Below are 27,832 nucleotides of genomic sequence, written 5' to 3' on the forward strand. Positions count from 1 at the left end.
TGTTATACATTTTACTGACATACAGACACATAACTAGCCAAATTTGCACAAAAACTGAATATTTTACCATCTTTCAATCATGGTTTGTACAATGCAATAAGAGATACCACGCAATATCACCCTGTGCCCAGCCACTGTGCTTGCCAAAAATTGACTGCATAATAGATTATCTTCAGAAAGGTAAGGCAAAACATGTGTACTTTCACATATAAAATAAGATGTTCATGCCATTATCCAGATGTTGTGAGATATTTTAGATTTTGAATGCTTCATTCTGGAGAAAGGTATATATTCGCAACATAAGGAAGCATGAGTATGTGAGATTACAAAAGAAATCCAAAAGGTGTACAAATGGCCTTGACCACTATGTCACTTTTGTTAACATTATTTCAATGTAACATTATAGACATATTAATTCTTTCAATGGAAAGTTTGGCACATGTGGCTGGGTCTCTCACAGTGAATTTTTGTAGCAATGGGCTCTGTCGAGCTAGTTTCTTCTTGGAATTTTGCAAAAATTTTAAATTTGTATACAAATGTTTTAGAATATTAATATGTCCTTAGTTTGACTTTATTGCCAACATGGTAAAATTATTAAAAAAGCAGATCATAATTTAAAAAATAAAAAATCATAAAAAACTGCTAAAAACTTGCAAGTAAAAACTCACTGTTTATGTAATATTTGATTTTGTTTTATAAAATTCCAGATGCAAATTTCACAGTTCTCCAATTTCAGCTTTTTTTAAGACAAATTGGAAAACAGGTGTGATCTCCAATTTTTTCAAAACTATTTTCAGGCTACTATCAACAAAGGAAGATTAAAAAGGCTGTAGCCTTAATATGAAAGGGTAGTAGCACACTATTTAAAATTTTTATCCTTAATGTATAATACTTCAAATTGTTTAAATTCTGTTGCCCACTTGGAATAGGAAGAGATATCCTTCTCCAACTTTGTAACCGTATTCTCATTAATTACTTTTGGTGTTAGTCCCTTTTTTTTCCAAATATTAAATGACTACATAGTGACTGATTTTGTCCATCTTTCCTCACTCGCCCAACTTTTTTGACTTCAGGTACTGTAATTAAAAAAAGTTATTGAAACTGCCTGACCTGGTGGGTTACTTAGCATTAGCATAGGCACATGATGCAAGAAAGCAAGCTTATATAGCATCAACTGTGAAAAAAAAAAAAAAAAAAAAAAAAACGTATTTCACCCATCCACTTGCTCCAAATGTTTGTCAAGTTCTGCCTTGAATCTATTTAAGCTATCACCTTCTACAATGACAGATGGAAGTTTGTTCCAGCAATTAGCCAGTGGGTGGTCATGAGGATATGGTTACAAAGTTGGAGAAGGTTATCTCTTCCTATTCCAAGCAGGCAGCAGAATTTAAACATGACCCACGCTGTTGAAAACATGCAACATCCATCACTCCAGAAGGTGACTGTGTGCATGATTTGGTAATGCATGGTAGGTGAGTGACAGTTCAGTGTACTGCTAGAATCTTGGGTATCTCATCTGAATGTGTATATCACATAACAGAGGTTGTTGCTACAAAAAAAGGTGTCAGCACAATGGGTCTCAAAGTTGTTGAAAGCAGATTAAAAATGCACAAGAGTTATCGAGTGAACATTTGCATAATTTTCCAGCAAATGTCCTTGCAAAGTTTGTGATCATGAATGGGATGTGGATCCATCACTTCAGCCAGAGACAAAGGAGCAGTCCAAACTGTGGAAACACAGCTTTTCTTCCCCTCTAGAGAAAGCAAAGTCGACTCCCTCTGCTGGCAAGGTGATGGCCTGGTTTTTTGTAGTAGTAGTAGTGGCATGTGATGCAAGAAAGCAAGTGTATGAGCTTATGCAGCATCAGCCAAAAAAAAAAAAATCACACCATTCCCTCCAAATGCCTGTCTAGTTCCTCCTTAAATTTATTCAGCCTATCAACTTCCACAACAGATGGAAGTTTGTTCCAGCAATTAACCACCCGCTGGCTAAAGGCTAATTTCCACACATCTATTCATTGTGATGAAGTGTTGCTAGTGGATTACCTTCAGAAAGGCCAGACTGTCAAAGGGGCGTGTTACTAAAGCATTGTGAAAATGCCAAAGACAAATGCTGAAGAAAACTTAGAAAAGGTCTTGTTCCATCACAACAACATGCCTGCTCACAAGTCTGTCACTGCCATGCCTGCACTGCATGAGTGTGGCTTTGAAATCTTGGACTATCTCCAATATTCACCTGATCTAGCACCATTGGACTTTCACTTATTTTCTAATTTGAAAAAATACCTGGCTGGCATCCATTTTCCCACTGACACTGCTGCAGTAGATGCATTCTTGGAGGTCCAAGAGATAAGCTTCTTCACAGCTGGAATCAATGCATTGCAGCATCAGTGGCAAAAGTATATTAACTCCAAAGTGGAATATGTTGAATAATAACATGCTACCAGACTATTCAAATAAACCCTTCATACTCAGGCCACAAACTTTTCAAATGCCTCTCGTATTATAAAGTGTGTCTACAATTAGTTGGAAACACAGATAAGAGATGGTAGTATGTACTAGAATAAATAAAGACAATTCATACAAGAAATTAACATTATTTAAAGCCACCTTCAAAACTTAGTTCTACATATATAATATCCATGGACCATGCCTGAAGAATATGGATCTATGTATGTACTGCTATAAGGTTATCTATTTAAAGTTGCAATAGTCACTATCATACCAGGCAACCTAGTGAGCCTCATGGCTTTACAGACTGCATAAAGCCTGAAGGCCACAAGTTGAAGACTCCAACTTTTGGAACTGTAATGAAGAAAGTAATGATTACAATGCTTATGTAATGCTATGTATTATTAAATAACTCATACGCTTTGATTGCTTGGTATTTCCCAAACATCTCCCTAAGTAATTGCTGATGTTCTGGTATCCCTTCCACATGGGCAATTACTTAGGAAAATGATATTAGAATAAAACGAAAGAAGTGATATTTACAGGGTTATCAAAAAAAAAAAAAGAAAAACATCTCCATCAAGAAATAAGACAAAGAATTTATGCAGTTTTAATGCCTATTTTTTTTTTTTTTCTGTCCTCGCTTTTTCCCATTATATATGGGGGTCAGCGTTTTTTTTTTTTTTTTTTTTTATTGTTTTGGCATGAAATTTTTGCGGCCAGATGCCCTTCCTGACACCAACCCTCACCCTTTATCCGGGCTGGGGATATGCAGTGGTCATTCCCTGACCTTCCGCATCCTCCATATTTGGTGGTCGCAGGCTTGAACCCCAGTCTAATCAAGAAGCGTGTGCTACGCACTACTGCTCCTGCCCACGGAGGCACCCAGTTTTAATGCCTATATTTTTTGATATATTGTTCTGGCATTGGTGAACTTAGTGTAAATAAGAACACATGTAGTATTTTTACAAGTTAATGATGAATCCTGTACTGTTTCAAAGTTGACACCACTGAGAAAAGTGCAGGATCCCCTCGCACAACAAATAGCATAATATATTAATACAAATATAAATATGTATTAAATATATCAACATTAAGTTTTTACTTGTAATTTTTGATCAGCATGAAATAAAAAAAATAAAAAAAACTTGATTTAGCTGCCTTTTTTTTTTAAATTTTGTTAATTTTATTAGAAACAGAATTGATGATTGCCTTGAGCATTTCTTCTCAAAGTGTTGAATAATATATTCATAATATTTTACCTAACACTAGTCTCCAATGGTTCCCACATTTACTTCTGAGAGACAGATTTCATCAACCATGGGAGTCGAATCACTTTTATATACCATTAAAATAAAATAAAATTAATAGGAACATACTGTATGTATATTAGTATTAATATTAGCAATGGCCAAACGGTGCAAGGAAGCCTATGGCTTATGCTGTATCAGCCAAAAAAAAAAAAAAAAAGGAATAAAATAATAATAAGAAAAAATTTTTTTTAAATAAATAATTAATAAAAGAAAAGGAAATGGATAATCTATGTTTCTCCCCCTCCCATAGGTAACTATCCAACTGACCTTTCAATTTCTCCAAAACTGTTAGCCTCTACCACCCATGTAGGTAACTTATTCCAGTAATTTATAACTCACTGGCTAAAATAAAACTTCCTGCAATCCAGTCTAAACATCTTCCCGTATAACTTGAATTTATGGCACCTAGTTCTAGAATCATTTATAACCATATTGAGGTTGTTTTCATATTGAAATTTCATTCTCATTAATTTCACTTATGCCTCTCAGAGCCTTAAACACCTCAATCAAGTCTCCTCTAAAGTGCCTAGTTTCCAAGCTCTGAACATCCATATTCGGAGTCTTTCCTCATATGGATGCCCTTTTGCCGATCTCACCAGGCAAGTTACCCTTTCAAGAAGCTCAATAATAATAATAAGCTTTTTTTCACACAAAGCACACACTGTTTAAGCAGAATAATATGTATATAAAAGTATCTAATGTTTATTGTGCCAGTTCTTCTGAGCTATTTTTAGTATGCCAAAGTATTACATAAAACAAGTATAAACTATTTATGATGGGCTTTTCTCTAGGGTCCGCAACTTAGGGTGGAACAGAGTGTGAGGATATGGCAGTTATTTCAGCAGTTAAGTGATAAATCCTGGTAGGAAAATTCTATAAGCAAGATGAAATACACTATTGAGCAGTGTATTCTTTGTGTTAAAAGGTTTTATTACAGTGCAGCATGAGTTTAAAGTGAGGTCTGGAAAGGCCAGCAATTTGATCAAAAAATTTCACTGTAAACTGCACTGCACTGTAACAAAACTTCCAATTTTATGAAGCTTTTTTTCACACAAAGCACACACTATTTAAGCAGCATACTCCATTTTGCAAACAGAACTTTCCCACCGGGGGGGGGGGGGGGCTTTGCCTACCAATAAAATAACTGTCTTGTTTTTTTTTGATTTGGTAGTTGTTGGCGCATCGGCTTCTGTGACCATATTGCACCTCCCAAAGTTTTTGCAGTACTTTGATCCAAGCCTGAGGCGGGAATTGAACCCGCAACCTTTGGGTTGCCGGGCAGGTACTTTACCCACTCGGCTAGCCCGGTCGGCCCGTCTTGTTTGTCAAATGACACGTAAGACACGGTGCATCAGGGTCACCAACGTGAGTCCAATAAATCGAAAATAAAAGCACTCATTTCACAGATACAATGAAAAAGAATGCTGAAGAATAGTCTATAAATAACCTGATGTTCAAAACACAATGCAGATGACAAGAAAGAACCAACAGCATTACCCACACAATTAATTATAACCTAAGATTGAGAAATAGTCATAAATATTGTGCTATGATAATGTAATTGAGAAGTTAGTCTGTTAACAGAATATGACAAAAAAGAATGAAAAATTCCATGGGTAAGTGAAGAAGTAGTAGTAGTGGCATGTGATGCAAGAAAGCAAGTGTATGAGCTTATGCAGCATCAGCCAAAAAAAAAAAAAAAAAAAAATATATCACACCATTCCCTCCAAATGCCTGTCCAGTTCCTCCTTAAATTTATTTAACCTATCAACTTCCACGACAGATGGAAGTTTGTTCCAGCAATCAACCACCTCCTGGCTAAAAGCAAATTTCCGCACATCTATTCTACATGTCTTTTCTTAATTTGAATTTATGCCCCCTTAGGTTCGTATTCTGAACAAGTGGAAGGATCCCATCAGAATTCAGCGTGCTCAACCCATTCAAGGCCTTATACACCTCAATCAGATCACCGCGCAGGTGCCTAGTCTCCAGCCACTGCAATTTGCAGAACTTAAGCCTCTCTCTCTCGGTAAGAGGATCCCTTCATTCCCCCTCACCAATCTTGTACTTCTCTGTACACGCTCAAGCAAATCTACATACTTCCTAAAACGAGGCCTCCAGACCTGTACGCAGTACTCAAGGCGTGGCCTGACCATTGCCTTATACAGAGGGACAATCACCTCCTTTTCCCTGCTAGCAAAATTCCTATATATCATTGACAAAACCCCATGACCTGCCCTGGCAGCCTGTCTGCATTGCTCAGAAAACTTCATGTCTGACTGCACAATTACTCCCAGGTCTTTTTCATTTTCTACCACCTTAAGCGTAGTACCACACAGTTGATACGTTTCTCTGGGGTTACTTATACCCATATGCAGTACTTTGCATTTGTCAAGGTTAAACTTCAGTTGCCACTTCTTAGCCCATCTGCCCAAATTATCTAGATCCTGTTGCAGTAGCACACTGCCATTACTGTCATTAGCAACCCTGCCAACCTTTGTATCATCTGCAAACTTCGACACTAAGCCTGATATACCTTCATCAATATCATTGATAAATATACAAAACAACAGTGGACCCAACACCGAACCCTGTGGGACTCCACTAATAACATTAGTCCAAGAAGAGCAGCACCCATTGATTACCACCCTCTGTCTTCTCCCACTTAACCATCCTTTTATCCATTGTAGCAACTTACCCTTAATACCATTCTGCTCCAATTTGTAAAATAGTCTTCCATGCGCAACAGTGTCAAAAGCTTTCCTGAAATCCAAATATATGATATCAAAATTATTTTTTGCATCCAGTTCCTTTGTAACCACATCATAATAACCTATCAAATTTGTCAGACAAGACTTTCCCTTAACAAACTCATGCTGTCTGAATTATTACTGCAGTCTTGTCTAGATGATCCTGCAATGCATCTTTAACCAGTGACTCCATTATTTTACCCGGAACAGAAGTTAAACTAACTGGTCTGTAATTACTCGTGTCACCCTTCGATCCCTCTTTGTGAATTGGGGATACATTTGCACATCTCCAGTCCGTGAGGACCTCCCCTGAGTCCAAAGAAAAGTAAGAGATTCCTCCATTGAATTTTCCTAAGCTGACTGAATAGTTCATTTAATTTTGTACACATAAGTATTGGGCAGCATGAAAAGCAGACTGGTTTGAGAAAAGTTAATTTTATTATATAGTATAGAGGAAAACATGAGCAAAACAACCTCAATATGATTTATATATGTACAAATACACACACATTCCTCAAAGTGCTGGCTAATTCATCCACAAAAAAATCTGACAACTTGGACAGCCACTGATATAACTCTCCTAAGACATTTATGTATGCACTACACTAAGTATTAACAGGAAAAGATTGCATCGTTACAGTTTTTTTTTGGAGGAAGGGGGATACAATTGCACCATTCCAACCGAAAGACAACTGTAGACTGATGATGGAAATATATAGCTAATCTAAACATCTCAGAACTATTCAAATTGATTAAGATCAAAGGCAGATTTTCCACAGTACTGTCCTCTAACCACTGCATCACTGACACAGCTGTATATCATGCGATAGGATTTCCCAAAATGCAGGTAGGATATAATTGTGAAATATGTGATATGCATATATATTAAACAATTATAATGTCATGTTAGCTATCAGCATTCATTATTACATGCACAGAAACCAATAGGCTTAGGCAAAAAACCACATGAAATACTTAGTTCACTGCACTCCTACTCTAACTTCACTGTAGACAAATAAAATAATTTCTGTTTATTCTTGAGATGGCTAAAGCCAGAAGTATCAGCAACGTATAATGTAGTCCACATGAAACCATTCCTTTGGCATATGCCACACCCAGATGATTGATGTAAAGCAAGCCACCACACTAGATTATCTTCTCTCACTGCTGAAAGAGTTATTGCTTATACTACATACACCATAAGAGGCATTACCTAGCTCTAGCTGTTAGATGCCAGACTGGGCTTGTGGCAGCTGCAGAACCAGAGTATCCCATACTGTGCTTTTCAATCTGATCACAGCTGATCCAACAGTCATTTCCATTCTTTAACATATCTTTTGTGAGCTTGGCAGGAGTGACTTGAAAATTTCCTCCTACAACAGGTTTAAACTGCTGACATAACTGTTAATGGCCCTGGGAAACAGTTGCTTACCAAATTTTGACTGAATAGTGATATTATAAGCGCTGCCAACCAGTGCCATACATTTTTCAATAGTGAACATGGTTGCTATGCTATGGTAATGAACATACCTGAATCCTCTTTGAAAGAGGATCCAAGTCATTTTCCTTCTCTCAACAAGCATTAACTGCCTGATCTGCTCTTGCCTCCATTGTCCTTTTATATGCATCTGACCTCTGGAATGGGGCCAATGTTTTCCAATCTGCCTAATGAACATACATCAGAAAGTCATTTTGCTGATAGACCTCCCATATAACTAGTATATTTACATTTACTTGGTTACAATGGTTGTGAAACTAAAATACAATTACACAAATAAAGCAGTTAATTCTAATATACATAACTATTACAAACTTGTCTACACACCTTGAAAATTGGCACTAATGATATTAAGAGTAGGAGACCGGCGGAATTACTTAGTAAGTACAGGTCACTGTTGAAAAAAAGCCGTGAATTAGGGTTGAATTTGAAATTGTCTGCAATTCTGCCCAGACACGATAGGAGGGAGTATATGATGAGAGCCTTGTAGATCAATTCGGCCCTGGAGGGATTGTGCAAGGCTCAAGGGGTAGAATTTTTTCAGCCTGGACTGTACTTGTTAACAGGAGAGATTGCTTCTACAGGGATGGGATACACTTAAATAGAAAGGGTGCAAGAATTTTTGCTGATGCTGTCGAGGCAGTGTTAGGTGGGTCGGAAAACTGCTAGTTGGGGGGATACAAGGACTAATAGATTAACAGTAACCACTGGCAGAGGTGGAAGTGATTCTTGCACTGCTTCTATTGGAATGAGCAGAAGCCTGGAAAACAAGATGCAGGATATTTCAGAGACTGCTGGGAGTCATTGCGGTACAAGTAAACACATGGGTTGTGTTAGGGTAGCTAAGAATAGGAAGAGGTGCATGTATACTTGCGTGTACACCAATGCTAGGAGTTTGGTAAATACATTTGATGAATCTGAGGTATTGCTCAAAGCATCAAAAGGCAGATATTGTTGGGATATCAGAGACGTGGTGTCACACAGATATAAGTAATGCGGAACTGGAATTTGGGGAATACAATGTGTATAGAAAGGATAGACAGGACAGGAGGGGAGGAGGGGTTATGCTATTAAGTAAGAAACACATAAAGTCCAAGGAAGTGAAGCCAGTCGACATCGATGGACAGGGCAGTGTTGAGTCAGTTTGGTGTGACATAAGCATAGGGAAATCAAAATTGAGAGTAGGAGTGTGCTATAGGCCTAATGACTCTGATGAGTATAATAAGATATTGTACAGGGAAATAGAGTGGGCCAGTAAATCAGAGAGTCTTATAATGGGGGATTTTAATTTCCCAGATATTGACTGGAATTTGTGGGTTGGTCACTCGCACACTAGCAAGGCTTTTGTGGATTTATTGGATGATTGTTTTCTACATCAGCATGTTCGTGAGGCAACAAGAGGGAGCAATACTCTTGATCTGATTATCAGTAGTGATTCTTCATGCATTAAGAATCTGCAGATAAATGAACCACTAGGTGGCAGTGATCACAGTGTGTTGAAGTGGGATTTACTCAAGGAGGTAACTACCATCAGAGGTAAAGGGAAGGGTTTTTGTTTTCGTAAAGGTGACTATGATGGTCTGAGACAGTATTTAAATTCTATACAGTGGGACCAACTGATGATGTTACCAACAGAAAACTCAAAATGGGAAGCATTCAAGGAACTAATCTTGGAGGCTACCAGGCTTTACATACCAACTAAGAAATATTGTTCAAGGTTTAGGCCTAAATGGTTGTCAGATGAACTAATGAGACATGTGGCAGAGAAGAAAAATGCATGGGATACATACAAATTAATGGGTGACATGGAAGCCTATGATAGATATGTTGGTCTGTAACCAAGTCACAAAGGAGATTAGTTCGGCAAAGGCAGACTACGAAAAATCCTTGGCAAAGGATGCAAAGAAAAACAGAAAAGAGTTCTTTACATATTTAAACTCAAGAAGGAAAGGGATGAATCAGATTGGTCCACTGGATATTGATGGTTCAACAGTTGAGGATCCTGCTCAGGTGGCTAACAATCTAAACGAGTATTTTGCATCTACATTCACGCATGAGGAGTTATTCAGGAAGGAGAATGATGTAGGTAAAGTAAACATTGGCAGTGAGCTGGATGATTTTGTAATAACTGAGAGGAAAGTGGAGGAGAGATTGTTGAGGATAAACATAAAAAAGGCACCTGGGTGGATGGGATCTATCCAGTTATATTAAAGGAGGCAGCAAAGGAAGTAAGCAAACCCCTAGCCATAATTATGAGAGCTTCTTTGGACTCAGGGGAGGTACCCATAGACTGGAGATGTGCAAATGTAACCCCAATTCACAAAGGAGGATCAAAGGCTGACACAAGTAATTATAGACCTGTTAGTTTAACTTCTGTTCCAGGTAAATTAATGGAGACACTGGTTAAAGAAGCACTGCAGGATCATCTAGACAAGAATTCAGTTATAGCTCAGATGCAGCATGGTTTTGTTAAGGGCAGGTCTTGCCTGACCAATTTGATTGGATACTATGATGAACTGGAGAAACACACAAAAGAACTGGATGCAGGGAATAACTTTGATATTATATATTTGGATCTTAGAAAGGCTTTTGATACTGTTGCACATGGAAGACTGCTGCACAAATTGGAGCAGAGTGGCATTGGAGGCAAATTGTGCTATGGATAAGGGGATGGTTGAGTGGCAGAAGACAGAGAGTGGTAATCAATGGACACTGCTCAACGTGGACTAATGTTATTAGTGGAGTTCCTCGGGGTTCAGTGTTGGGTCCGTTGTTGTTTTCGGTGTTTATGAATGATATTGATGATGGGATATCAAGTTTAATGTCCAAGTTTGCAGATGATACAAAGGTTGGCAGGGTTGTTAAGGACACTACTGACGCTATGCTGCTGCAACAGGATCTGGAAAGGTTGAACAGATGGGCTGAGAGGTGGCAAATGAAGTTTAACATTGACAAATGTAAAGTATTACATATGGGAAACAGTAACCCCAGAGCAACGTATCAACTCTGCGGTACTACACTGACAGTGGTGGAGAATGAAAAGGACCTGGGGGTAATTGTGCAGGCAGATATGAAGTTCTCTGAGCAGTGCAGACGAGCTGCAAGAGTAGCTCATGGTGTCTTGTCAATGATATACAGGAATTTTTCTAGCAGGGATAAGGAGGTGATTATTCCCTTGTATAAGGCAATGGTTAGGCCACATCTTGAGTACTGTATACAGGTCTGGAGGCCTCATTTCAAGAAGGATGTAGAGCTGCTGGAATGGGTACAGAGAAGGGCAACAAGATTAGTGAATGGAACAAAGGGTTGCTCTTACGAAGAAAGGCTTAAGTTTTGCAAATTACAGAGTCTGGAGACTAGGCACTGGCGAGGTGATCTGATAGAGGTGTATAAGGCTTTGAATGGTTTGAGCATGCTCAATGCCAATGGGATTCTTCATCTTGCTCAGAATAATCACCTCAGAGGGCATAAATTCAAATTGAGGAAGGACGGATGTCGGATAGATGTGCAGAAATTTGCCTTTGGCTAGCGAGTGGTTGGTTGGTGGAACCGACTTCCATCACTTGTTGTTGAAGTCGATAGCCTAAACAAATTTAAAGCTCAACTGGACAGGTATTTCGAACGAACGGAGGGGTGAAATGGGAGTGGTGTGTGTGTTTTTTTTTTTTTTTTTTTGGCTGATGCTGAATAAGCTTGCTTTCTTGCATCATATGCCTATGCTAATGCTAAAATACCACATACAACTGCCTATAAGCAAAGGAGTTTCCATTATACCTGCAATGTTGAAACTCTAGCCCTGTGATTTGCTGATTGCTAGCAAAGGCTAACAGTACTTGAAACTGTACACATTGCAGCATGAACACAAAGACCACATCACCACTGGTGTCCAAACGAATACAAATTTTATACTGTGTGCTTAAATGGAGGAAAAAATTGTAATAAAAAAAATTAAACATGCTAATAGATACCAGAAGATTGTATAAGAAGCCTATGCTTTTTCAAATGCAGGATAGTGTACTTTGCAAATGGAGGGTATTCTGAAGAACAGGGTATATAACAGATGGTAAACAGGCTTAGGTCAGCATGCCAAATATCCATTATATAATTTAAGGTATGCTATAAATTTAATTTAATTACCTCTCCATTTAATACAACTAATAATTACATATTTATTATTTATTATAAATTTAAATAGAAAAAATGTACAAATTTGTTTATTTATGATTTTCAACTTGACCAAAACATGCATACATAAAACTACATAATATATACAAATCTTAAAATATGCAACACATTAAATTAACATATTTAATTATTAAAATGAACTCTTCTGTGGAGTTCCTTGATGCCAAAAACAGAAAACTATAGAATTCAGGATAAGTCACTTGTATGCTGGTGATATTAAACTATTGAACAGTGCAATTCATTACCACATTTACAAAATTCTTCTCCTTCAATTTTGCTAAGTTTAAGTGAGCTAAATCTACACACATACCATCTATTTACCAACTCTGGTAATGCCAAAATACAGAACAACCAATAATCATTCCATTTGCCTGAAAGAACCCTTTAAGGAACACACACACAAAAAAAGGGACCAACTATAACAAGGATAAAATAAGATATTTCATATTTATTTATATGTATATATAAATAAATGTGAATTTATATGTATAAGTAATTGTTACAATTTAAAGTTTCAGAAATCTCTCTCTCTTTCTTTTTTCGGTTTAGGAAATTTGTTGTGGACTTTGAACATTAAACCACTTTTAGTCTTGTCATATGCCTGTAAAAAACTTTGATACAGCAACTCCATCTATTTTGTATAGAAATTAATTGCTAGTATATAAAAGTAATTGTTTTCACTTCACTGCACATACCTCACAATGTAATATTCACTCACCTTTTTGAAATATTTTACTTATTTACCCCTCCTAGTATATTTACATTTACTTGGTTACAATGGCTGCGAAACTAAACACAGATGACCTATGTATTTCACAGGTCATCTGTGAAATACATGCCGCATTTCAATAAACAAATAGCAACATGTACCTAAGATTGCAATATGCAGTTAACATACTTTTATAATAAGTTGCATTTGGGAAATGCAATATCTTTATCATTTTTTTTTCCCATAAATATAAATAACTATTATATGACTACCTGAAATCATCAGATTCTAAGATGTGGCACAGACTGAATCCCAAATTTAAACTTTAAATTGTAATTATATACAGGAGACCACATTTTATACTGTGTGCGTAAATGGAGGAAAAAATTGTAATAAAAAAAAAAATTAAAAAAAGAAATTACCAGCATTTTAATAACTACTGAAATAATACACATTTCACTTTTCTGCTATGATTAATATAATAAGAAAACAGTAATAATTCATTACTTCGTATTTAGTAAACTGATAACAAAAAAGTTAGTTTTTTAAAAAAGCAATGACTTTCATATGCACATTGCTTGAACCAAGAACTTGTTTTCTGTGTACCCATCATATTTCCCATTCATTCCTCCAATAAGTGCACAGCAACAAACATATCCAATGCTCCAGCTAAAATGTACAGTATCTAATAGCCTATGTGATATGTATGAAAAGATAAATAAATAATAATTGCTCGATTTCTATTTATCTGATTTTAATGAAATTTAGGATAGCTCAATCTTTCTAAAAGACCCTAATTTCATGAAAATCTGTCCATTGAGAGTCAAGTTGTTAGGTGCGGCCAGACAGCCCGACATGGTGAGGACAACCGGAACTTTATGCACATGCCTAAAACAAGGCTGTAGAAATATAAAGGTTAACAGTAATTAAATATGACACTTCATATAAATTCAAATAAAATATTTCTGCTTTATACAAAAATAGTTCTTTATAACATTGCGATACTGTGGTTATATAAACATTCAATTTCACTTATCACAATATACTCTATTTATTGCACTAAGAGCTGCAAATGACAAAAATAAGAGTTAACCCTTATATGCATACATAATACAAGAAGGCAATGATAAAGGTGGTCTCACTTTTCATTGTAATGTACAGAAAATGCAGGTAATTTGCTTATATGCAACTTAATTGTTCCCTAGCTCTGCTGGAAAACTGTTTGAAGGTAGTTGATGGGCCTTTATGTTAGTGAGTGTCTTAGTCACTTCGATGCTCGATTTTATTTTTTGAAGTTACTCCCAGGATTATCTGAAATGAACCTGACCGTCACACATCCAAACAAATGACTGACAAACAAGTTATATTAAAGTGGTTGTAGTGACAGATTCATTTGCCTAATGAACATACATCAGAAAATCATTTTGCTGATAGACCTCCTAAGTTCCATATAACTAGTATATTTACATTTACTTGGTTACAATGGCTGTGAAACTAAAATTATCAATTACACAAATAAAGCAGTTAATTCTAATATACATAACTATTACAAACTTATCTACACGCCTTGAAAATACCAAATACAACTGACTATAAGCAAAGGAGTTTCCACTATACCCACGATGCTGAAACTCTAGCTCTGTGACTTGCTGACTGCTAGCAAAGGCTAACAGTATTTGAAACTGTACACATTGCAGAATAAACACAAAGCCCACATCATCACTGGTGTCCAAATGAATACAAAGTAGTTTATGAATGAATAAACAATAGTGCTAGCTTTGTTTCCCCCCTGAGCACCTCACACATAAGAATCCAGCAATAAAACCATTTACAAAATCTTATGTTCAATAGTACTCCAACAATAACTTTTTAAAAATGGGTAGTGACTTACAAATTACTCATACCTTTAAAAAAGGATAAAATGTTTCATTTGTAGGACATTAGCAAGGAAACTTGAGCCTGATTCTACTTCAGTGGAATTAAGAAAAGAAATGAATTGACTAAAATTAAACCAGACCTTAGACATGTGTATTGCAGGATTCTACTAAGGCTAACCATTTTTGACAAGAAATTCACAATACTAACCACTGAAAATACACATTACTGATACAGTAGCTAACATGCAGTGTGGCTGATGGCTAGAGACCATTTATATATGTCAAAATTTATCTAACATCTATAGAAATGAGATTGTATGAGTACTCCCTGTTATGGAACTGTTATTTTATACATTAATTAGTATTAGTCATCTAGATGACAGCAGCCTTCCATTGGCAGCCTATGACCACACAATTGACATGGTATTTAATAGAATATCGGGGAGGAGAGTGATGTCTCATATAGACAAGTTGAAAGAAATAAACATTTGAAATACTCAGGCAAAAACAACGGAGTACACATAAGTATAAAAAATTAAATGTCATAAAATGTTTAAAACGTGAATAATATAATGTTTAAAAAGGAAAAATATATATACAAATTACAAATTTTGATATTTACAATCTGACGTATACAAAAATAATCAATATGCACTATGCTTTAAAGTATCTAAATCTATAATATTTAAAATTTAGAAAGGTAAAATGCATTAGGTCAAAATAACTCACCTCTAGAATAACTATACTGCATGTTAAGAATTGCAAAAACAGAAAACTCACACACTTGCTTTTCCTTTCAGTCCGTGATTGACCCTTGATTGTAGGTACACAATATGTAATTTAAATATAGTTTTCCCTTTTTAAACATTATTTTGTATTTATGTACACCACTGTTTTGCATAAGTATTTCAAATGCTCATTTTTATTATCTTATACTGTGAAATATATGTATATAATTAGATGTGATCAAACCACAGCCTTTAGCCTAAACTGCAGTTCTCAGAGAAAATGGACTAGAAAAATTCATATACTTAAACACTGTACTCTGTTTAACAGAAAAAAAAATTAAACAAAAAACCCACAATTCACATACTCATCCATAAGAAATATATAGACAGCTGTGTTCTGCCTTAGGAAAATAACAAATGTCTCAGAAATAATTGATACCTTTATTTATGCAATGTTCCAATATTGGGAAACAAATGGTGGCTTCTTCAAAACATGGGATAAAGCCAAGCTTTTAAATTGCCCTCATAGTTTAACAAGTGCTTAATGAGGATTGTATATGAAAAAAAAAGAGCAAAAATTCAAGTCCACTATTTTTTGCCCTCCTTTATAGTATTTTTTCCTGTCATTTTATAATGGATTATATATTCTTTTCATCATAATATGCTACTTTATTTATTAATGTGAATGTTAAATATAGTTTAAAAAGATTATTAATATTCTGTGTTGTTTATCTTCCAATGATTCAAATTTTACTGAATACGTGAATATTATTTAATAAAATTAATACACTGAAGGCTTGCATCTCTTGGACTTACAAAGATTATCTTGAGCAGATCTCAGATCTATATACAATATCTTGTACAGTTCTCAGGGTTACTAACCTTAGCTACCTCTGATATATATATAATAGAGACCTGCCAGCTTTCTGGTATTCACATCTTTTAGTTTTCCACATGCATAATGTTTTATTGCTTTATCAATGTAGACTGCTGAAGCTACCATTAGATAGCTCTGCTTACTTAGCACAGACAGATTGGTTGACTCATTTTGCATCAAGGCAACTAATGCCCTGAGGCATCACTGTTTGTTATTTGGTTTTTAGGAGCATTAGCAACTAAGGCCATATTGCTCCGGGGATATGCAGTGGTCATTCCCTGACCTTTCCGCATCCTCCATATTTGGTGGTCACGGGGCTCGAACCCCGGTCTAATCAAGAAGTGTGTGCTACGCACTGCCACTCCTACCCACCTGGCTACAGAGGCATCACTGTATTGCACCGCGTGCATTCTATGATAGATTTGTTTGTCTTGTGAATTTAAACACTTAAGTTGCCAGGAAGCAATAACCTTGGAACCTTCACTTCAAACTGACTAGATCTGCCATGTTATATACAAAATTCTATAAATATTCTTTCTATTTAACCAGGACTTGAATCCAGACTTTTTTCCATATGGCATGGTAGGACATCAATCATTCCTAGGCATGAAGGCATTTAGCATGGATGACACCAAATGCTTGCTTGGACAGTAGCAGTGTTTTGTACAATTTGTTCACTTAATTCCATAGTCTTTTAATGTATTTTGGAAAGATGACATGCAGCTTGTCTGAGGACTGGTTTCTTTTCTGTGATTATTGTCTCCAAATATATCCACTGTCATGCTGTTAGTGGGTGGGGGGGGGAATCTTCAATTTTATATTTATGAAAAAAAAGTGCTAATTACTTTTTATTCAGGGCATTTTTCATCACTTATTGCTGAACAAATTGTTCTTTTAATCATACTTTATTGTATTACACTGTTTTTCTGCTTATGAATAGCTGCATTAACAATAATGCCATTTAAAACATATTAGCAACTCTCAATACTCTCAATTTCTACACAAAATTCAATACTGCATTCGTTAGGGTAAAATCAGTAAACCACCAACAACCCAGCTCATCTGTGCTCAGTGAGAAGAGCTGCCTAAACAATACTTTTGAAATCCACATCGTTGAATAAAAGATAATGCATTTCTATACTGCATACTCTCTTTTTGTACTTGTGAAAAGTTGCATTAACAATATGATATATTCTCAGTGGTATCCGACAAGAATAAATAACAATAGTCTTCTCCTATGGTGAAGCATTACTTATTCGAGGTAGTGCACTCACTGTAACTCGTTGTGAAGATATTCCCAATATGAGATATACTTAAATGATGCCAATTCATAACTACTTAAGTTAGATTTTTAGATTTAGATTTGGATTTTATTGGCGCATTAGCAGCTTTGGCTATAATGCGCCAAGACCTGGTCATAAAAACTACTTAAGTAGTTATGAATTGGCTACATACAGAAACGATGCTATTGCACTAACTTGCAAAATATGATACTTAAAATAGCAGTTAATTTTTATACAAAATGTGATAGCCTGACTTAAACTGCTAGAGGTGGCACATGTGCCCACCATTAGTGTGGTCAAGTTATTAGCATTAACAAAGGCACATGATGCAAGAAAACAAGCTTATATAGCATCACCAAAAAAAAAAAAAAAAAACCACAAACTCTTCACCCATCCACTCGCTCCAAAATGTTTGTCTAGTTCTGCCTTCAATCTATTTAAGCTATCAACGTCTACAATGACAGATGGAAGTTTGTTCCAGCAATCAACCACCCACTGGCTAAAGGCAAACTTTCCCACATCTATCCAACAACTGACTTTCCTCAATTTGAATTTATGCCCTCTCAGGTGATTATTCTGAGCATGAGGAAGAGTCCCATCAGCATTGAGCATACTGAAACCATTCAAGGCTTTATACACCTCTATCAGATCACCTCACAGGTGCCTAGTCTCCACAAACACTAATTTGCAAAACTTAACTATGGTTCCATTCGCTAATCTTGTTTCCCTTCTCTGTACTCGTTCTAACAGCTCTACATCTTTCTTAAAATGAGGCCTCCAGACCTGTATACAGTACTCAAGGTGTGGCTTCACCATTTCCTTATACAAGGGGATAATCACCTCCTTATCCCTTCTAGAAAAATTCCTGTATATCATTAACAAGACACCATGAGTTACTCTTGCAGACTGTCTGCACTACTCAGAAAACTTCCTATCTGCCTGCACAATTACCCTCAGGTCCTTTTCGCTCTCTACCACTGTCAGTGTAGTACCACACAGTTGATACGTTACTCTGGGGTTACTGCTTCCCATATACAGTACTTTTCATTTGTCAACGTTAAACTTCAGTTGCCACCTCTCAGCCCACCTGCAACCTTTCTAGATCATGCTGCAGCAACACACTGTCATTAACAACCCTGTCGACCTTCATATCGTCTGCAAAACATTAAGCCTGCTATACCATCATCAATATCATTAACAAATACAGAAAACAACAATAGACTCAACACTGACCCCTGGGGGACTCCACTAATAACATTAGTCCACGAAGAGCAGTGTCCATTGATTACCACTCTGTCTTCTCCCACTCAACCATCCCTTTATCCATAGTAGCAATTTGCCTCCAATACCACACTGCTCCAATTTGTGCAGCAGTCTTCCATGTGCAACAGTATCAAAAGTCTTTCTAAGATCCAAATATATGATATCAAAATTGTTCTTTGCATCCAGTTCCTTTATAACCACATCATAGTATCGAATAAAACTGGTAAGACAAGACTTCCCCTTAACAAACCCATGCTGTGTCTGAGCTATAACTGAAGTCTTGGCTAGATGATCCTGTAATCCTTCTTTAACCAGTGCCTCCATTAATTTCTCCTGGAACAGAAGTTAAACTAGAAGGTCTGTAATTACCTGTCTCCCTTACAGCCTCCTTTGTGGATTGGGGTCACATTTGCACATATCTAGCCCATGGGTACCTCCCCCTGAGTCTAAGGAAGCTCTCATAATTATGTCTAAGGGTTTGCTTACTTTGCTGCCTCCTTTAATATAACTGGATTTCATCCACCCCAGGTGCCTTTCTTATGTTTATCTTCAATAATTTCTTCTACACTTTACTCTCAGTTATTACAAAATTATCTAGCTTACTGCCAGAGTTTAATACACCTCTAGCATTCCCCTCCCTGAATAACTGATCATGTGTGAATGTAGATGCAAAATATTCATTTCGTTCGTTAGCTATCTGAGCAGGATCATCAACAGTTGAACCATCGATTCAATGGACCAATCTGATTCATCCCCTTCCTTCAAGAGTTTACATGAGTAAAGAACTCTTTGCATCCTTTTCCAAAGATTTCTCATAATCTGCCTTTGCCTGCCTAACCTCCTTTGTGACTTGGTTACAGACCAGCTTATATTTATCATAGGCTTCTGTGTCACCTGTTATTTTATATGTATCCCATGATACATATAAATATTATTATAATAATATGAATGAATTTCCTGACAAATTTTACATTATCAAACTACAATTAAATTGTTGCTACTTGCTTTATCTGTATTCCCTATTGTTTTTAAATTTTCCTAATATAATTATTACAGTTTGATGAACAAGTCTAACTTACAATAAAACACATATCACAGTTCACTTTAAAATCGCTGTTTTTAAAAAAAAAAAAAAAAAAAAAAAAATCTTTGCACTACCTATTCTTTCCTGTTAATATTAATAGGAAATTAATATTTGCAGATCTGGTTATATTTTTAATATTAACAAATCTGCAAACATAAAAATTATTAAAAATTTTGGATAGGATTGAAGTTGAGAAACCAAAACAACATAAAAATATCAGTAAAGCCTCACTTTCACTAGTCTAATGCAGCCAAAGATGTAATTATCCTATTATCAATGCTTCCATTATTGTTATTGTTATTTGGTTTTTTTTTTTTTAGGAGCATTAGCAACTAAGGCCATATTGCTCCAGTGGTCATTCCCTGACCTTTCCGCATTCTCTGTATTTGGTGGTGACAGGCTTGAACCCCGGTCTAATCAAGAAGTGTGTGCTACGCACTGCTGCTCCTTCCCACCTGGCTACGGAGGTGCCTCAATGCTTCCATTAACATCACTTCTAAATGTAACTATTACATAAGCATTTCTAAATGTAATTATTACATAAGCTGACAGAGTAAAAGTGTGTTGGTTTGTTGCATATTTCCTTCCTGCAAACAAGCTAACCTCAGATACCTGCAGTTTTAAAGAAATGATAAAGTACTTCATGGACTGGGCTGCTTTGATGTTGATGCAAACAACCCAAACAAATGCAACCTCTTCTAAAACTAACTTTCAATACATAATTATCATCTGCCGGTTTTCAGTCATCATCAACACGTTTTTCTGTGGCTTTTTACTCGACACCAAAAAAAGGCCAGTGAAAATACTAATGTATAGTAGAATAAACAAATACTTCAATGTAATGAAATGCACTTTACATTTGGAACACTAAAAAAACTAAAATGTATCATGTTATTTGTTTAATTCATAATTCAACAATAAATTAAACTTCACAAATATTAATAACTGACAAAACATTACTATACTAAGGTACATGTTAATTAAATGATAACTTTATTCTGTTTTCCATATGCATTCCTAAATATTTGATTTTAAACTTGAACCTTTTAACACGTCCTGCTGAATGATACGTACTTATTCTAGAAAAGGTGACAACTCAAAGTAGGCTTTAGTGTATTGCAAGACTATTACTTTTCATGTCTTTATTTCTTGTAGAACTTGCATTATTCTCGATTTGAATATGATTGGTAAAAGCCCATATTTATTTTTCTTTTTTGTCAATGCTTGAAAAGTGCATTCAATATTTCCACTTCCAGATATTTTTTATGTTAGTGTTGTGTAAATTTTGCAACCTAGTTTGTTTTGAAAGGCAGCATGTCCTACAAAAACTATATATATAATTAATTTGTGCATTAATTTCTCTTATTATAAATGGTTTTCCCCCACAAGTTTTCACAATATCAATATATATATATATATATATATATATATATATATATATATATATATATATATATATATATATAAAACGCATCAAGGCTATCATTTGAACTGAAATGACTAGCAGCTTAAAATTTCATTATTAGATTACCTTTAAAGCAGACAATCCCAAAACCACCAATTTATTGCACAACAGAAGTAGAGATAGCTACCATAAAGCTACCCAATATTTAAAAAATTAAGTCATATGCTGCATCGAAAACTACAGTTGTAAAGTGAATTGAGATTTCATGTAAAAGCTGATCGCACAAATAAGGTAAGATCTGTTAAATAATTTAATTACAGTATACAAAGAAAAAGATCAATAGTTGTGTTCAAATGGAGCAAAGTGTCATCTCAATAACTGTATATTCTAACTCATTACCCACACTTTTAAGCATCGTAACCATCTAATTTTCAAGTTCATCTCTCTAGTCCATTCTTAACAACGAATTCTTAATAACTCCTATTAACGAATACAAGAAAGCAGATAAGTGCTTATATATGAGCTTCTTTGACAATTTCGTTATATTTATTCCTAAGGGAGCAGAAAAACATTGTACAAGGCCTGCAAGTTGGGCAATTAAAGGGAAATTGTGAGCTAATATGCTTGTTTATATGTAATGAACACGTTACGATTTTAAAATTCGATATCATTATGAACAGGTAAAAGTTTAAAAGAACAAATGTCAGCTGGGTACGAAGACGAAAAACGGTAGTGTAAAGATACAACACAAGTATTTTCATCCAACCAAAATGGACACTTGATTATAATCACTGGATATGGATATCGCTCGCTCGCTTTCTGTATACATACAGTATATGCATGAGAAACTGTGGATCTAAATATAGCCTAATTAATAAATTAAAAGTAAAAATTAAAAGATCGAGAGTCGCTTAAAGGTTGCAGCGACGGCGCATTGAGCAAAACTAAATACTACTGTTTGTATTCCAATAGCACAAACCGTACTTCACTATACCGTAAAATATAAACCTCTTACCTGTAGTATCCGCAGATGTCAAGCTGGAATCCCCAAGTTTTTGTCGTTTAGTTGGAGGTCCATCCACAAGTTGGTCAGCCATGTTGACTAAGCCTAAAACTAAAAACGAATTACTGCTTTGGCTCACGAAAGAAGGAACACATCAAGAATTTGATGCTGCAAAATTATAAAAGATGCTAACACGAACACGCGAAATGATGCATTTCCAATCAATATCGTGCAAAAGCATACAATGGACTTCATGATGAAGCCCTCTATACCAAACATAGCTCCTTACAGTCATTGTTAATCACATATCACGGCATTTTAATACATCCTTCACTCTGCATCAAGCTTCACTGCTCCATCTCTATCCAAACACTAGGTAACATTGCCGATTACATAAAATGAACTGTTCCTCCACATAAACCACTAGAAATTCCAGCCTCCCTTGATAAAGAACAGTCACTGATCTTCCCTAATTTCTAACATACTATAAGGCTGTAATTAGGGAAATTATGAAACTTAAATCGCGAAATCAGGAACACAAATTTTCATTTCCATACTCTATCAATATGGCGGCTGTTGATGAAAAGTTTTTATGCTACTGTCAGAGAAAACAACGAGAATAACCGAATGCAAATAGTCCATCCCAACAAGCTCGTATGATTGGTCTGGATTACGCACGTGAATATGAACCGCTTGCTTATTGGCTGATTTATTTCTACCTCCCAATAATAGGAATTCCGTGTTTGTCCGAGAAAATCCGAAATTCGACTTTGACGCATAAATGATGAGGCCGATCATGGTTAAGTCATCAACATAAGAAGGGCAAGGTCCCACTTAAGAGCATGGTAAGATTTCTTTATTAAATACATTATCCTGTTAATTACGACAATTTTTCCCTATTTTTAGCCTCTATAGTTTGACAAATGAACAATTAGAAATTCCTAAACAGAACTGCTGAAAAAAAAAAAGATGCGTAAACTGTTATATTGCATGCACCCATCCTGAATGAAGCTGTTTTGGGACTTTAATGGTCTGCTTCCGCTAAATCAAGTAATAATCGAACAAAATCAGATGTTCACTAACTATTTTGAGGAAACCCTTGATCATTCTGTGTTATATGAGCCTCACTTGTCAGGTTAGCGGTGTCTGGTTGGGAACCAATGAATGTGGATGAAATTTTTCTTCTTACTTTTTCAAATAAAGTTTGTTACGAAAATATGCATTATTAATATAAATATATGAGCAGTTAGCAGTGAGAAAGAATGTCCTTCGAACAGGAAGTCTGATTATAAAAAATGGTTATTATTCAATGGATGTTATACTAGAGTATTGTATGTGGTGGCCAGGGGGTGATCACGGCATTTTATAAGGGAAAGAGATAGTTAAGCAGTGTTTCGGATCATAATGCAGGCTACAGTCTCTTCTAGAGACTGCGCTGGTGAATGACTTACCGGGGAAACCCCCCGTGAGGCCGAGTGGATTTGGCCATAAACACTAGTATGAGGCCGCAACAAATTTTCCCCCCGGTAAGAATTTTAGACCCAGTCCGCCTCTGGTAGGGCGAGATACTCTCACCATAAACAATTGCGATTATGGGCTGCTAGTGTAGCATATTGCATGGCAGTATGTTATTGTAGTAGGGGTTTAGGAGTATCAGCGACTAAGGCCATATTGGTCTGTGCATACTGTCTGTCAATTGCATATGTTCTGGGGTAGATTTTCTGTTTGCTCACCAAAACACCCGAGTTTCCGGGAGAGAAAAAAAGACGCTAACCTCGTCTGAGACCAACTAACTCAGCCACGTTGTGAAAAGGCACATAAAAATTCTCAGGCCTTTTCCACCCAGTATGGGGAGGATGGCGGTCCTACCAACTGTACAACACACAAGCATGGCAGCATGTAAAACTATATTTACACGAGCATGCAAGAGTTAAAAAAAAACATGTCATATTAGTAGCACCTCTGGTGGCCACAACTACAAACCAATGAAAAACAAACTCCAATGTCGAATCTTTTGTTTTCCATTCATGTAAAAGTTATGATAGTCATAAATGCTTGGTTGTAAAACTACTTTACAACCAAATACAGTGCACATTATTTCGTATTCTGAAAAAAATGGAAAAAGACAGTGACCCAAACTAATGAAATTTTTTTATTATTTGTTAAATTATTATGGCTATAGAAAATAATGTAATTTTTCTAGTCTTTAAATTTCAGGAGTAGGGGGGTTGCAAAGTGTTGCCACTTTCATTTAAGTTTTATGCTTTTAGACAAGGAACTAATCCATTTAGAAAGCATGGAAACAATCATGTATTCACCTCACGCTTCGTAACGCTCTCTGTCTTAACGTAGAAATGTATTCTCATTGAAGATTCATTTTGAATTTCTAATGTGAAGCGGAGAAAACAAATTATAAATTAATGGAAGAAAGACAAATGAAACACGAACAATTTTTATTGTAATACAGAAAAGCAGAGTTAAAACAATTAACCTGAGGATTAAATTCACATTTTTTGTTGTAACATATTGTAAATAGCAAAAATACATATCAGTACATAAAGCATTTTATAGTAATAACTAATGCTAGTTCCAAAATGTATAAGCAGTAGCACATCCAGCAATTTTACCTAGGGGCGGACTTCAACATTCCACATTGGTAGATTTTACAAGTTTCGACGTGTAACAGTACAATTATACACACCGCTGATCATTCAGTTCGGGGAATAAACTGAATTTAATTTTAATCTTGTCCTTGAAGTCTACTAGCGCTCTCCTTTCAGAAATAATCTTTGAAGTGTGTCATATATTTGAGCCATCTTTGAACAACTTATAGAGATACTGCCAGAAGCCATTTCTTGATAAGATTTTAAGGGTGATGGTTGTATTTTCCCAGGAACACAAGTTACACTAACAAATGTATAGTTACTTGTGTCACCTTTTAACCCCTTTGAGAACTGGTGATACAATTGCACAGCTCCAGTCCATGGGGACCTCCCCTGAGTCCAAGCAAGCTCTCATAATTATGGCTAAGGGTTTGCTTACTTCACTTCTTGCCTCCTTTAATATAACTGGATAGATCCCGTCCACAAAATCACTTAGCCCCCTGTTAGAGTTTGACAAACCTCTGGCACTCCGCTAATTGAATAACTCCTCACGTGTGAATGTAGATGGAAAATACTCATTCAGTTTATCAGCTACCTGAGCATGATCATCAATGGTCAATCCATCATTGTTAAGTGGTCCAATCTGATACATTCCTTTCCTTCTAGAGTTTACATAAGTAAAGAACTCTTCGCTGTTTTCCTTTGATTGAATTGCCAAAGATTTCTCGTAATCTACCTTCGCCAGCCTAACTTCCTTTGTGACTTGATTACAGACCAGTTTACATCTGCCATAGGCTTCTGTGTCACCTGAAACTTTATAGGCATCCATTGCCTTTTCTTCTCTGCCACGAGCCTCATTAATTCATCTGACATCCAATTAAGCCTAAATTTTAAACAATATTTCTTAGTTGGAATGAAAAGCCTAGTAGCTTGCAAAATGAAGTCCCTGAAGGGTTCCCATTTAGAATTCAACTTCGATAACATTATTAGTTGATCCCACTAAAGAATTTAGAAACTGTCTCAGACTACCGTAGTCACCTTTACGAAAGCAAAAGCCCCTCCCTTTAGCCTGATGGTAGTTATATCTTTAAGTAATTCCCACATCAGTACATTGTGATCACTGTCACCCAGTGGTTCCTTTATCTGCAAATTCTTAATGCATGAATAATCACTGCTGATAATCAGATCAAGAATATTACTCGCTCTGGTTGCTTCTCGAATATGTTGCTGTAGAAAATAGTCATCCAATAAATCCACAAAAGTCTTGCTAGTGATCAATCCATAAGTTCCAGTCAATATCTGGAAAGTTAAAATCTCCCATTATAAGACATTCTGATTTACTGGTCCATTCTATTTCTCTGCACAATTGTTCATTATACTCATCAGATTCATTAGGCCTATAACACACACCTACTCTCATTTTACCTTTCCCAGTGCTTATGTCACACCAAACAGACACAACATTGCATTGTCCACCAACATCAATTGGGTGCACTTCCTTAGATTTTATGTGTTTATTAACTAACAGCATAAACCTGCCTCCCTTCATGTCATGTCAATCCTTTCTGTGCACATTGTATTCCTCAAATTCCAATTCTGCCCTGGTTATATTTGTGTGACACCACGCCTCTAATATCCTGGCGATATTTACCTTTCATGTCTTGACTAGCACTTCAAGCTCATCAAATTTATTAACTACACTCCTAGCATTGGTGTACATGCACCTGTTTCTATTCTTAGTTACCATAACACAGCCCATGTATTTACTTGTTCACTATGACTCCCAGGAGTCCTGAAAATCTCCATTGCCTTGCTTTGCAGGCTCCTGCTCATTCTAATAGAAGCAGTGTAAGAATCATTTTTGCCTCTGACTGCGGCCACTGTTAACCTTTTAGTCTGTGCATTCCCGCCCAAGCTAGCAGTTTTTCGACCCACCTAACACTGCCTCGATAGCATCAGCAAATATTCTTCCACCCTTTCTATTTAAGTCTACCCCATCTCTGTAGAAGCAGTCTCTCCTGTCTACAAACACAGACCAGGCTGAGAAAAATTTTACCCCTTCAGTCAGTCTTGCAAAATCTCTCCAGGGCCGAAGTGATCGACAAGGCTCTCATCATATACTCCCTCCTATCGTGTCTGGGCAGAATTGCGGACACTTTCACATTCAACCCTAACTCGCGACTTTTTTTCAACATTGACCTGTACTTGTTGAGTAAATCTGCAGATTTCTTACTCTTAATTTCATTAGCTCCAACGTGTTATTCCCATATCGCTCCCTAAACTTCTTTTAAATATCTGGATTATAGAAAAGGGGTAGTTAACAGTGGTGAATTTACAAATTCTGGCCCAGCCACGAGTTTCGAAATGCCTCCTCTTCTCCTTCGTGTCCTTTAATAATCATCCGAAACGAACTATTTTGAAGAACCCGGCCAATCCAGACAGTCTGCGCGGTAGCACAGTGGTATCGTCTCCGTCCTCCCCACACCGGATAAAAAAGGCCCGGTCGATGATGTGAGGAACTTTAATGGGCTTTTTTAACTCCGTGGCTGAGTTAGTCGGTCTCACGCGTGGACAGCACGGTTTTTTCCCCAGAAACTGAGGTTTTTCGTCCAGCAAAACAGACAAATCGACCATAGAACACACGCAATTAACGGACATAAGATACACTGCAGGGCACATGAATTTTATTATTCGAGTGACCTAAAAATAATAGTTTGGTTTGCCCAATCCAGACTCCTATCGGCCGATTGCCTTGCTCCTGGTTGCTTGCAAATTATTAGAAAGGATATTGCAAGTAAGAATTC

The 27,832-nt window shown here is 36.3% G+C and overlaps 1 protein-coding gene across 2 annotated transcripts in view; it reads right to left on the reverse strand.

The window, feature by feature from the left end:
- LOC150090732 (histone lysine acetyltransferase CREBBP-like) overlaps positions 1-22,985 on the reverse strand; it is a 362,719-nt gene extending 339,734 nt beyond the window's left edge. For both annotated transcript variants that reach the window (XM_090372373.1, XM_090372367.1), the window contains exon 1: positions 22,438-22,985. In XM_090372373.1, coding sequence (XP_090228499.1) covers positions 22,438-22,519 — 82 coding nt within the window. In that variant the 5' untranslated portion in view covers positions 22,520-22,985. The remainder of the gene's footprint in view (positions 1-22,437) is intronic.
- Positions 22,986-27,832: the final 4,847 nt, after the last annotated feature.

The sequence above is a fragment of the Mastigoproctus giganteus genome, chromosome 1 (genome assembly GCF_048544385.1).
Source record: "Mastigoproctus giganteus isolate SK-2022 chromosome 1, ASM4854438v1, whole genome shotgun sequence".
NCBI lineage: Eukaryota > Metazoa > Arthropoda > Arachnida > Uropygi > Thelyphonidae > Mastigoproctus > Mastigoproctus giganteus.